The 13,602-nt window shown below is 41.1% G+C and overlaps 1 protein-coding gene across 2 annotated transcripts in view; it reads right to left on the reverse strand.

Moving 5' to 3' along the window:
• Positions 1-13,602, reverse strand: part of EMB3142 (nuclear pore complex protein (DUF3414)) — a 207,639-nt gene that overhangs the window by 26,892 nt on the left and 167,145 nt on the right. For both annotated transcript variants that reach the window (XM_087378806.1, XM_087378805.1), the window contains exons 21-32: positions 8,035-8,185; positions 7,703-7,815; positions 7,281-7,362; positions 7,086-7,172; positions 6,892-6,969; positions 6,574-6,777; positions 2,453-2,545; positions 2,239-2,352; positions 1,901-2,071; positions 1,756-1,811; positions 1,576-1,648; positions 1,118-1,308 (exon numbers count right to left, since the gene is read on the reverse strand). In XM_087378806.1, coding sequence (XP_087234932.1) covers positions 1,118-1,308; positions 1,576-1,648; positions 1,756-1,811; positions 1,901-2,071; positions 2,239-2,352; positions 2,453-2,545; positions 6,574-6,777; positions 6,892-6,969; positions 7,086-7,172; positions 7,281-7,362; positions 7,703-7,815; positions 8,035-8,185 — 1,413 coding nt within the window. The remainder of the gene's footprint in view (positions 1-1,117; positions 1,309-1,575; positions 1,649-1,755; positions 1,812-1,900; positions 2,072-2,238; positions 2,353-2,452; positions 2,546-6,573; positions 6,778-6,891; positions 6,970-7,085; positions 7,173-7,280; positions 7,363-7,702; positions 7,816-8,034; positions 8,186-13,602) is intronic.

The following is a 13,602-nucleotide window of genomic DNA, read 5'->3' on the forward strand; positions in this document are numbered from 1 at the left end:
AACGACTGTATAACCAAAAGCATCATTTTTGTTGCAGCATTCCCATTGAAGCTTAGCAATGAAGAGATAATTTCAAAAAATCTACCAGCATAAGTACTGACCGAATGCAACCGCATTCTAATTTCAATCCATACAATGATATACAAAATTTATTTATTTGTGTGTTCTTGCAAGACAACACTTTAACTATGTCAACTTCGATAACGACCATTTGCCATCATCTTTGCATACCCCATGAAGCTCATCATTGGCATTTGCATTACCTCAACATCTCTAGCCCCAAATCCCAAAACTCACTCCCAAGCTCATAATTCCTTGAAATTGTGCCTTCTTGATGAGAAAGTGAGACCAAATGGAAAATACTCCCATTTTACATGGGTCTCTAAGTTGTCCCTATAAAGGCATCCTTCCAATCAAGTAAAAAGAAAGAAGCATCTTCCACAACCTGCATCCTAGACAACTGCCATTATATTGTAATGAGCTTGCCAATCTGAATGTTCTACATTATTCATCTCATAAAGAATGTAACAAAGAGTGATTTCGAGTCAAAACAGCATGACCAAAAGAGCGATTACGCTTGCTTCTAAAAGCCTTACATACATCCTTGGCTAAGATCCTTATTCATTGATAAACACTATTCTTAGATTACTTTGCTTAGCACTGTGGAGACAAAGCATCAAAAAGCCATTATCCTTATAGCAACATATTAACCAACAACCTTAGAAAAACACGGCAGCATTTTCTTTATATATCACTAGCAAAGCAAAAAGTGAATAGCTAGAGAAATCTTGAGATACTCCTGTAGTACACCTTTCAAAAACCCATTACTCCTTTTCATGAATGCCATCTATAGAACAAGCTCAATCTTATGTAGAAAATTTCTACTGTGGGATAGCACAGCAAAAGCTCACCTCTATTGATTAAGTGCAAATTTAACAAAGGTTTCATATACTGACACAACCATTGTCCCATCGGGGACTTTCGAGTCAACTAGTGTATTCCTAAGACTGTATTAGTATGCCATTTACAATCTAGAGTTGAATTGAGAAAATTAGCTCCAAAAGTAGGACACAAGGAAAATTTTCAACTAATTGAGGTTGAATTGCAACAAATATACCTGCGTCGCAAAACTTCTGAAGTTTCTGGACGTAAAATTGATGCAACAAGCTTCGACAAGATTGTTTGGCATGCACTATTTGACAGATGCGCAGAGGAGAGTAAGTCAATGTAGGTTACATCACCAGTTCTATCACCAGCATGGCATGTGAAGCTCAGTTCTTCCAATTTGGCCATGCAGGTCATGACTACCTGGTAAAAAGAGTGGTACAAAGCTCATAAGACTCGATACCTTCACAAGTTAAAAACTGCACAACCTATCTCCAAGATAAAAATACATTCAGAGGTAATCCCCCAACACCGCGCATGTGCGCAAGAAAAAAGAAGTAAGAAAACAAATGGGGGGAAACTATTTTCATTGTTCTTCTTCACTGGTTGACCTATCACAAGTTTCAGTGGGGCTAAATGTACAGAAGAGCCCAAATTCCTAGCACAATCCCAAAAAGCTGAAGAGCTTACTTGACTAAGTGACAAGGCCATCTTAAGAGAGCAATCAGGTGAGATTGTTGCACTTAAGGAGGCATCAAGGATCCTGCCATGCCAGACATTATATTTCAATCATTGCATCCACAAATAGGCCAGAGAATTTATTATTTATTTATTTTTAACCCAGAAGATTATCTGAGCAGGTAATCTTACTCAAACAAGATTTGCAAACGATATTCGAGAAGCTCAAATCTCCGCGATATTGCCACCTATTACAATAGCAGAAATACTTAGGTCTCGTATTATTGGAAAATAATACAAGGAAGGAGTTGAAAGAAATATAAGCATCCACCTTTACCTCCACAAGTTGGGACCATCCCACCAGCGTGTGAAGCTGGGCTGCTTGTTCTTCAAGGTTTTTGTTATATTTCCAGCCCCATCTTAGCAACTGCTGCACTGCGTCTCGTAACACAGCTCGTCTTTGCTCACTGAAAGAAGTGATGTGTTGTAATTCCACTCGTTTATATTCCTGTGTGTGTCTCGATGGAACATGCAATACAAACATCCACATCAGCTTTGATTTCTAATGGTATGTCCAGTTGAAAGTTATGGCCCAAAGTAGAAAGAAAGAAAGAAAGAAACAACTGATTTAAACACGTGTGCACGGTAATCAACTCCATCAATCATACAACATACCTGCCAAAGTCTATCCCTAAAAGCTGTCAGATCAATTAGACGATCCCCACGCTCAGAATGAATATAAACCCCCCCTTCTTCCACCGTAGCAGGTTTCCCAAGAACATCATCCACCTGCAGCAATAAGTGTCACAAGTCAGCATATTCACTAGCTCAGAAAACATGGGGGGACGGGATGTTTTTATTTGGGGGGAGCAGCAGTCTGAAAACTAACCATTAAATTATTCTTGGCAGCTTGCAACTCCAGCGGAAACTCCAACTGGATTTCAGGAGGTTGGAATTGCACTACGTCGAGAAGCTCCAAGGCCTGAATGAAACCAGCCCCAGAAAAAGCATCAGCAGAGTCAAACCTCTCTATCCCCCCCCCCTCATCCCCCCCACAAAACTCCTCTGCAAGAAAATACCAGCCCTCAAATGACCATATTAAACACCTTCGTATAGCAAGAAAATTCTAAACGTGAGTACTCAATTGTGATTTACCTTCAGGGAGAGTTCTATCCCTTAGGTTGCTATGGCTTGGAGCCGAAATTGTGCAACCAAGTGAATGTTTTGTAAGGTTTATTGTCATAGGGCCTTAGAAGTCCTTATCTATGTCTAGGAATGGTTGGATCGTTAGTTGGGTCATTGGCCGAGCCATAATAAACTAAGGCATAGATCCCTTGTTTCATTTTGAAAATCCAATGCCTCAGGATATTATCTTTGCTAATTGGTGGCAGCTTACGTAGATCGGTTTGGAAGCTGCTCGGATAGGACAACATATTGTGACACATTGGGTTCCAGCCCAAGTACTGCTCCATGAAAGACGAGCACAACTTTGTGATTAGGGGCGCCCACTAATTTTATTATCAATTGGTTGAGCTCATAGAAGAACAACAACAATAAATAGAGGCCGAGTTAGCAAGTTTAAAGGGATCACATGCTGACCTGCAGGCTGAGCATGCCGAGTTGGCACGTCAGTATTAGGAAGCATTGGGTCTGCTCCGCACTTCTTAAAATACTTTGGATTCATAGCGTCAATTGATGTTACACCAGAAATATAAAATCAAATTGTTTACTGAATCTGCTGTGGTGAACTTCAACAAGTGCAGGTAAAAAATGGCAATCTAGTAGCACAAGTAAAGGAGAAGGATGAAAAGCTATTGATCCTTCAATATGAGTCCAATGAAGTCAAATCAAAGCATGATAAGCTCTCAATGAAGAAATTGAGAGGTGATATATCGTTACTTCAGCCTAGTATCACACTTTGTATATAGTCTTGTATTGAAATATAGTTAGTTCTTACCAATTTAAACTTTGTACGTATAGAGTTTGGAGAGCCCCTATTTCCCACCCACTTTGATCCCCATTGCCCCAATATTTGAGGCCTAAGGGGGAAGGATTCAAGGTCCCTTTGGGTCAAAGTGGCCTCAAGATAGGACTCTTAAAAGACCCATTTTAATGGGATTTGGCGAACACCTATTTTCCACCCCCTTTGGTCCCCGTTTCCCCTGAGTTGAGGCCCACCTTGGGTCAAAGTTGCAGGACTTTTTGGTGCCCCATTTCAAATGTATGCTAGCACACATCAAAAGTGAGTTTGGAGAGCCCCTATTTTCCACCCCTTTGATTCCTATTGCCCCTATGTTGCAATTATGTGCTTTCCCTGATTCAGACTGGGCAAGAGATTCTTATATCCAACAATCCACCAAGGCAAACTGTTTCTCCTTGGCAAGCCATGCATATCTTGGATAATTAGCCGGAGAAGACTGTGCATGAAGTCCGTCGTTTCCTAGCCCAATGTTCTTACTACATAAGATTTATCAAGCATTTTGCGGACATAGCTACTCCATTTCACGACCCTACTAAGAAAAATGCAGCTTTCAGATGGGATATTCCACAGAAGATAGCATCTTTTACAGCTACACACATTCCATTTCATTTTCAGGTGCCTAGTCTACTATGAGATCTGAGGACACTTCTTCTGCCTCTTCAGAGATAGTTCTAGGGTGTTGTCTTGGTTTCTCTCCTATCCAGACCAGAGATGCTTGGCGGCTTTCATCCATGAGGCAGTCACGCACTGCGAGCATCTACTTCGGTCACGGAGACGGGAGCAGACCTAGACCCTTCTCAGAGCTGATCACGGAGTTCTTCAACAAGAGCATGTGGACCCCCATACTACGAGGTCCCGACTTAATTGGGATCCAGAGCTAGCGACACGACAACTCAGACAGAGGGTTGACGCACATATTACATTTGGGGATATCCCCTCTCTGTTCAGAGTCGGGGCTTGATCGACAAGGGTCACTGTAGCCCTTGTTAGGCACAGAGCTATGTCCAGGAGATGGCACAGGACCATGCCCGCGAGCAGCCGACAACACTCTATCGCCGATTTCATGCTTCCGCTGTCTCATCCACCTGGATGACCTGATGATAAAGAGGAGGAGGAGGAGGAGGAGGAGGACGCAACAACTTCAAAACAAAATTTAATCATAAATATCTCCAAAAAACTCCTCAAAAACAAATAACAATCTATTACACATTTCTCTCTTAACCTCAAAACCACTCAAACCTCCCTACCTATTATGTATGTTCAGGACAGGTCAATTGTAATGCAATTATCGAGAGAGTTTTAAAATGCTATTGCATTCAGATTAGTTCATTGATTCAGTTGCTGAGAATGTTGTGCGCTTGTGTTGCATTTACTGGAATTTAGATGCTTGGCACTTGGTACCAAAAGGATGGCGAAGCTGAATGCCATTGTGTGCTCTTTGCCATCAGTTGAGACTTTGGGATGTACTACCTTATGGGTTACCTCCAGAGCGGAATGTTCAGCATAAAATTGAGCTTATCCCGGGGACAGAACCTGTAAATAGACCTCCCTATAGATTAAGCTTTATAGAAGAAGCTGAGGTGCGAAGACAACTGAAAGAATACCTCAAGCTGGGGCAGATTCAACCCAGTTTCTCACCTTTTGCTTCGCCGGTGATATTAAAGAAGAAGAAAGATGATACTTTTCGTCTCTGTATAGATTACGGAGCATTGAATAATATCACTATTAAGCACAGGTATCCGATGGCTCGGATCGATGATATATGTAGTTGATCACTCTGACATGACTACGTAGTACCTAGCACTAGCTTTTTGCATTCTGCATTGGTGTGGATGCTCGTATAGTAGCTCCACCCTCACAGTTTGTTTGTATCAGGATTCTCACAATCTCATAGACCCATTGGTCTTCCGAAGACTTTAATAAACTTTCTTTCTTTCTTTCTCCCCGATATCAACGTAATAGCGGATTTGACTCTCTCTCTCTGTCTCTCTCTTCTCTCTTGGCTTTTTGCACTCCTTGGGAGCTGTCATGTGCCCTCCCTAAAGCAGATGTACTATAGGGTTTCTTGCTGTCCCATAGACCCTTTGGTCTCCCGTGGACGTTGAGTCTCTCTCTCTCTCTCTCTCTCTCTCTCTCTCTCTCTCTCTCTCTCTCTCTCTCAGCGCTCTCTCAGCGTAGCCTCTCCCCTCTCAACGTAGCCCCTGCCCATCAAAACGTAGCCGGTCAGCGTAGCCCCTGGTCGTATTGGCAAGTGCATATGGATCTGCAAACCTGGAGCATGAGGAATAGCAACTCCGTTTTTCGGGTTTCATGATAGCGAAAGCAAGAGAGAGGGCTTTTGGTGGCATTTGAGAAGAATGCCAAAGAATGGCAGCTTTCCAGGGTTTGAACCCTTTTATGTACTGGACGCACTAGGGTTAGCACATAATGTAATACAAGAATTCGCATATTTCCAATAACCATGCCCAAAACCAATCTACCCATGCTAGTTAAAAACCTACAAGAATGATAGCATGTGAAACCGTTGAGTAGGCACTTTCGCTCTAATGTGCATGTTGATAAAACTAAGTGATTTGATTGTGGTGTTTGTACAACCGATAAATCTCAGTCCCAAGGCTCTGTACAGCTCTTACTTTCAACAAAGGATCCACTCCAGAGTCCATACACTGCTCTAGTCTCACTGAACATCAAGATATGGTCCGATGTCCACATTAAGTACCAGGGGCTTCATACCAATATGTATGAAGTGATGTAACCAGATGCTACAGCTTACAAACGAAAATGATGCTTATTTATGTTGCATGTAAAAAATGTTCAGTTCGAACATTGAGGCCTTCATTGAGGACACAAAGCACAACCACAAGTATGCCCTCACATTTAGTATACCACAATAAGTAGAAGGCAGCATACATGCACAAACAGATTGATTGGGAACACAAAGGCATTCCCCAAGTTAATGAGCCATGTCTTGTATGATACAAGGAATATAATATTTGAATGAGCTTTTCGAACTGTAATACTGCAGATACCTTTATCATGTGAAGACCCGAAGACAAGGTATTTGTCACAGGCGGTGCCCCAAAAGTTATCAATGCAACGCTACGTCCATCCCAATTATCTGTCTCTTCTATAAACAGGTGTGACAACAGTCGATGGCAACTCTCACGCTGAGTGATAATATCCATGTCACTCACATGTAACTCCAGAGCAAGAAGCTTCAGCAACCAAGCTCTCTGCAAAGGAAATTAAAATTTGCACTTTTAACAAAGCTATATATATATAAAACCTTACATTGAATACTTGAAAACTGGCAGTTTGATATTATCATATCATTGTACATAGCATACCTGGTGGAGGCTACTGGTCCGTAGCAGTTGATTGTTATTACGTTTTGGAAGGGGCTCACAAGCAAAAGTATCCAAATGCTGCATAATGAGTTCAAGATCAGACAGAAGTAGCTCCAGAGAAGCTTTAGACTATCTACCCTTGAAACTGATTACCAACAAAAATAAGGGCTCATGGCAAACCAATTGATTAATACCTTGGAGAAAAAATTGTATTTCTCAGTTTGGAGAAGTTCGATCATTGCTGCACTTGAAACCGTGTCCACACAGAGCTCATACAACAGCTGCCAATAAAAGGATGATTCAGATGAGATAGACAGTAAAGTTTTTGCATCGAGAACAATTATATTTAGCAAAAAATCAATAAGTTGTAAGTTTTACAAGACTTGGACCTGGAAACCAAATTCATGAAGAACAGCATTTATGTCCGGCCTGTTAAGAGTATCCAAAATGCTCAGCAGCACTCTTAAGCAGCTGCAAGATGGAAGACAATCTGAGTTAGTTTTTACCCCATAAAAAAGGTTAAAATCATGGCTTTAAAAACTCTGTAAGAATGCAGTCTAGATCCATGTGATTAAGCAATTGGCAACCCAAAGCATTCCATCTGTCAAAGTGCAACTTTTGATTGACTATGAAAAGTAAACTTCTACTCATCCACAAGCCAGGTATAATCCTCAGTTCATATTTTAAACCTTTAAGAAGTTATAAATACGTTAATTGACTAGAACAAACTATCATTCCCATGGTGCTTCTTGCAAGCCATCATGACATTAGGGGAAAAATGCTGCTGCAGTTGCTTATGCCTTTAAAATACCTGTAATGTCGTCTGGGTTGAAGGATAGTCCTGTCTACTGGCAGATCAACATCAAACTTCAGTAGCAGGTGTGTGACATTGGGTGCTGGTCGACTGAGATTATTAAGAAGCAGCTGCAAATATCCACAAAAGCCCACATCTTTTACTCCATCAGTACAAAAAGTTTTCATAAGGCAGGTGGCTGTCCAGCAAGCTAGACCCTCCATTCAACCTGTGGGGGGATTGTATGTCCTTTGTATTAGCTGAAGCAGCAATAAAAACATTGTTTATACACCATATTATTATAAAGTGCATCCAGGTATTCTTGAAGGATGAAATAACTTGCTTATTACCTGTAAGATAAGGAACCCTACATCCTCCTTGGCATTTTCAGTTGCCTGCACATCTTGGCTGCGAGTTTCCAAGCATGCTGCATAGTCTTCTATCAAAGACCGAGCAATACCTGCCTCCAAGATTACAGACACCAACTGTGGCATTCGTGCGCTGAAAAGAAAAAGGCTTGGAATTTTAATGCTACAAAACATAAATAATACCAAGTACAGCATATGAAATATCATCCCCAACACAATAAATTCCACTCATTCCTGATATTACTGAAAGCACCTAGATGCACAATAAGCCATAAATTCAAGAAATCCCATAAACAATGGAACAGAAGTATTATCAATTTCAATAAGATTCCCATAGACAATGGAGCAGAGAGAATTATCACAAAAACAAAGAGACAGCAACAGCATAATTCAGCATTATTATATAGGTATGCTGAGCATGAAAGAACTAGTGTGTTCCCTTACTAGTCTAAGAAACCACGTCACCTTCCTTTATAAGAAGCACAAATGTAATATATTTCATTCGTTATATACAGATGATTGCCATTAAAAAAACTGCCTAAGCCTTTAGTCCACAAAGCACCAAATGAGCAGGCAGCCAATGCATTGAAGATTATGCAAGCCATGATCAGAGCACGCTCTGTAACAGACTCACCTTGTACGTCATTAATACCCACTAAAGGATCTGGTGTCTATTAAAAATGTGTGCTTTACACTCATAGATGAAGCTTTGCATTCACAAAGACTAAAAGTTTTCTTGCAATGACTAGCTTGCTTATGTCTTTCTTGCTACATTGTAAAATGGATTCACATAAGGCAAGCATTAATCCCTAAAGGAAGATCATATGATAAAGACACTAAACTTATGATAAAGATCATAAGTTTGGAAAGTAACAAGGTCAAGAGCCACATGGAATCACAGATATCTCTGCATCCACCTTTCGGTACCAGGTAAAACTATCAAGCTGAGTTTCGTCGTCTATTCCAATTTCCGTAAATATTGTCCCTATCTTCCAAAAATAATATAGTCCAAAGTAATCTTAGCCTCTATACTGTGATGACTCACCACAAGCACAAATTAACCCGGACCTCAGCCACAAAGGACAAATGCATTAGATGGAGCTAGCGAATAACCCTATCTCATTGAGATTCTTGAAAATCTCAATGGGCTTAAAATTGCATTTTACACAACAGTATACTACTTGGACAGAGAGAAAACATGCTGGAAACCCGAAGAATCCATTGCTCTCTAAGTAGCGCACCCCAAACTTCTCATCAGTCTTGTGAAAGTCGAGTAAAGTGCAGCACATCTGTGAGTTCATATACTTTCCGAATTGGCTCCCAAAAACTGAAAATGGTATTGTCATGTAATTCAGGGGCAGGACATAGATCCCAGAATTACCTCTGCTTATCTAGATGCTAAAAGCATGTCATTGTGGAAAATAAAGTGCTTCACATGACCATTCTTGCTTGAACACATGCAGTACATCAAAAACATCACTCAAGAGTAAATTAGTACTTAAAATTTGAGTCGGCACAGTAAATGATGGGGTGGGTGTTCTTAGCTATACAAAATAAAGAACGTGCAGACAGTCTCATGAAGAGATGCATCAAGTCTTCTTCTCCAAAGGGGAGATAGGGAGGATGAGATAGCATCTAAGTGATGGGATAAGATCAATCAAAGTCAATTCCTTCAAATACCAAACCAAGTTAAAAAGCAGTCCTCCCTTTCAAACTTCTAGAATTTTTCCTTACGCCCAAGCAAATTTTACAAGCCCATGACATACCTATGTGTACACACACGTATGGATGTGTATGTAAGCTAGGTCTCTTCTTTTCTAGTGTAAAATTCACATAGGCTATCATATTTGTATTTGTGCGTGTCAATAAGTTATTCTATTTGTTTTCTGTATTTCATGGAAGTTATTAGCTAAAATCATGAACATATTACAGTTACCTTGTGGAGTTCCAGGTTTGGGGCAGACTCTACATGTCCTCGTTGCCACTCTGCTGTGGAATCAGTTCAGCATTGCTTATGAGACTGCAAACACGCAAAAAATTCAGCACCTTTGGCCACCATTCTTTCTTCATGACCTGGGGTTCAGTGCTTGGCTTTCCCTTTCAGGGCCTCACGTATTATATGAGAGGCATGACTCTTCCTGCGCTTTCCCGATTTAGCGACATGTAGTTGAGTCATACTCTCTGGACGATGTTCCAGCCTCACCCTTCAAAGAGGTGCATGCTTCTGTTGATTCGTCTTGGGAAATTAGTGTGGTATATCTAAAGTTCATCTACGTTCTCTTCATTTGTTTGAAGGAGGCCAAATAGTAGTCAACAATTGATTATGGTTGCAAGATCTCCCCTTGATTCCTCCTCCAAACTCTTGACCTCGGTTTCTTCCCGTGTCACCATTTGGATCATGCCTTCTTGGCTTGATAAATGTGTTGGTGCCGTTTCAGCGCTACCGTTCACTTCATCATCTTGTGGTTGTTGCTGCTGTCCCCGAAGTCGGAGTTGCAAACCCGTACGTTGAGATACGGGATTGTCGTCTTGGCTATTTGCAGACATTCATTCTTTTGTATGCGCATTGCCATGCCAAGAATGTTAGTGTAGTCAATTCAAATGAATATGCACTATACCTGAGTCAGGACTCATTTGGGACTATTGGAGCACGCCATCTTCTGAAAACATTAGATGGAGGTGATCTCATCTGCTGGACTGAATGTTGTACTCTACCAAGCCAGATGTGGTATACAGACGACCACATTGTTGCCCTGATGGCATGACATGCTCCATGGCACAAACCAATCTTGATTTTTAATTACCGGATAGGTTGTTGGGTATTCGAACCCGCAAGATTGCCAGTGTTAACGGAATACAAAACTCCATTTTTTGGGGGAAAACGAGAGAACTACACTAACAATGCATTGCTGAAAGGAAGAGCTGAGTTCTATAAAGTGCTTGAGACATTCCTACTGTGGGGTCGAATACACTCCTCTCTCTCATTGCTTGAAAGGAAGGAAAGAAAAATATGCAACAAAGGCCTTGGATCATTCCCATGTCCACCCCTCTCAAATTTTGGCCAATATTTGGACAAATACTATACATATGTTGATAGCCACTTGGATGAGCATGCAGGGATCCTCCCGGGCTGCCTCTGCTAGAAGGGTTTTGCTTCAGAAATGGAGAGGCTCCCTTTTCTTCTCGGACTCCTCTACAAGGTTGAGATGGCATTTTCAGCCCCAACCTTGATTGTTTTCTAGCTCTTTTTGAGGAGCCTTTTTGGGCCATTTTGAGGCTTCAATTCATGCACTGCATGTTGTATTTCCGCTTTGAGCTTGCTCTTGCACATTTTGTTCATACTTAATAGAAGTCTTTTTCTTGAAAAGAAATCATGCATATATTCATTAAGATCTATGAATTGGTAAACGATACTTGATCCTCAATAGTTGTGAGAAAACTATGAACATCAATTGTTGTGAGAAAGCTATAAAGTTATTAATGTAGATAGGCATTTACCATTTTGATTTGGAATTACAAAACCATAATTCGATTTGGTGGTCAATGTTGAAGGGCAAACCTTGATTAGTGATCTAGTTGAGAGGTCGTTAGGTTTGATAGAGTTAATGCCAAGTGGCACGTTTGCATGCGTGTTGCATGGAGTGGTTTCTAGGGCACCGAATTGGCTCGTCACCTTAGATCATGGTGAGATCCTTGCAAGAGTTGATGCTGTGATCTTTGTGGCGTTGTTGATGGCGGTTTCCTGTTTCTTTATCAATCGGTGGCGAGATGGTGTTATGTGTGAGAGTCCCTTCAAGTTGTCATCCCTTCATGCAACATCAGTTCAGCTTCGTGTTTTGTCTTGTTTCGTGTACTTGTGATATTCGGAATTCCTTCAGTTGGTATCAAAGCAGGTGGTAGCAGCGAGATGGAGTCCAAGGCTAAGGCAGTGAAGTTGATTACCTTCACGAGTGCAAACTTTCCTTGTATGGCAATTAACCATCCAACTGTACTTATGGAGAAGGGTCGTTTCAGAGCTGAACAAGAAGACGCCAACAGTAGCAGTTCGTTGCCATAGGAGAGTCTGAACCAATGAGCGCTTGGAATTTTGGGCAGAGCTCTCGGAGCAAGATACAATTACCACTTGAATCTGGCAGCGAGCGCAGTAGAGAACTAGATAGCCATTGAGATGTTATTCGGTGCTCGTCTCAGAAATTCTAAGGTACTTTTGCAGCAAGAATGTTTAGCTTGAAAATGCATGATTCTATGACACTTGGTGAGCATATGATCAGGATGTGGGCGATTTTGCGCCAGTTGCTAGACTTGAGAGTGAAGGTAGAAGATGATGATATCAAGTCAGTGCTTCTCTCCAGTCTTTCTCCTACGTATGATAGCATTGTGAAGATATTGCGAGTCAGTGGAAACATATCTCTTCAAGAAATGATAGCAACCCTATCGGATTTTGAACATTGGCAGAAGCTCGAAAATACTTATGTTGATGAACGGGCTTACCTCACGAAGACATCTACTAGAAAAGGCAAGCAAAAAACAAAACAGAACTGAAGTGTGGGTATCGTGGAAAGCCAGGACACTGAGAGGAGTATTGCTGAAGCGCAGAGATACTGAGAAGAAGAACAGAGAGGCAACCAAAGCAAAAGACTTGACATATGCAGCAGAGCTACAAGACCACTTTGCAGGAATTTGCGAGGTTGAAGGTGTCGACTATGACGAGTATGCTTTCTAAGCATTGCAGGAGAGATCTTAGTTGGATGATAATTGTAATAAACAGCCAAAAATACCACATAGGGTTGAGGCTCAGTCCTTTTGTTTGTCTATGTCAAGAGATTGCTTACCTTTACATCAACCGTGAATCTTTTCAGCTCAATGCCTTTGAAGTCTACCACTTTGTTTTGTTAAAGATGTTTGCAAATGGGCTTCTGCATCGACTTGGAAAGCAAGCTCTTGGTTTTGAGCTTTGTGAATAAGTTGATAGCAGTTTCTCTTTCACTAGTGATTCACCCAGTCTCGGTTTGAGGAGGGTGTTAAAGGGCAAACCTCAATTAGGTTATCTAGTTGAGAGGTAGTTAGGTTTGATAGAGTTAGTGCCAAGTGGCACGTTTGCATGCGTGTTGCATGGTGTGGTTTCTAGGGTACCGAATCGGCTCGTCACCTTAGATCTTGGCGAGATACTTGAAGGAGTTGATGCCGTGATCTCTCTGGCGTTGTTGATGGTGGTTTCATGTTTCTTTATCAGCCAGTGGCGAGGTGGTTTTATGTGTGAGCGTCCCTTCCAAGATGTAATCCCTTCATTCAGCTTCGTGTTTGGTCTTGTTTTGTGTACTTGTGATATTCAGAATTCCTTCAGTCAAATGCTATGGACTTACAAAGTTTGGCCTTACCTGCAATTTTCTTTTTCATCAATAGCAATGTTCACCCATAATATATCCATTGCTGAAGGCATTCTTCGAATGGCAACAGGGTTCATTGTTTATGACATAAAAGAAAACCATAAATCTAAGTTCTCAACCCATGGAGCTGCCTTCAAAGTTTTCTCAGCCAGTTCTTAATAAA

This window comes from Dipteris shenzhenensis, chromosome 9, assembly GCF_047967505.1.
Source record: "Dipteris shenzhenensis isolate YYH24624 ecotype China chromosome 9, Dip_SZ_1.0, whole genome shotgun sequence".
NCBI lineage: Eukaryota > Viridiplantae > Streptophyta > Polypodiopsida > Gleicheniales > Dipteridaceae > Dipteris > Dipteris shenzhenensis.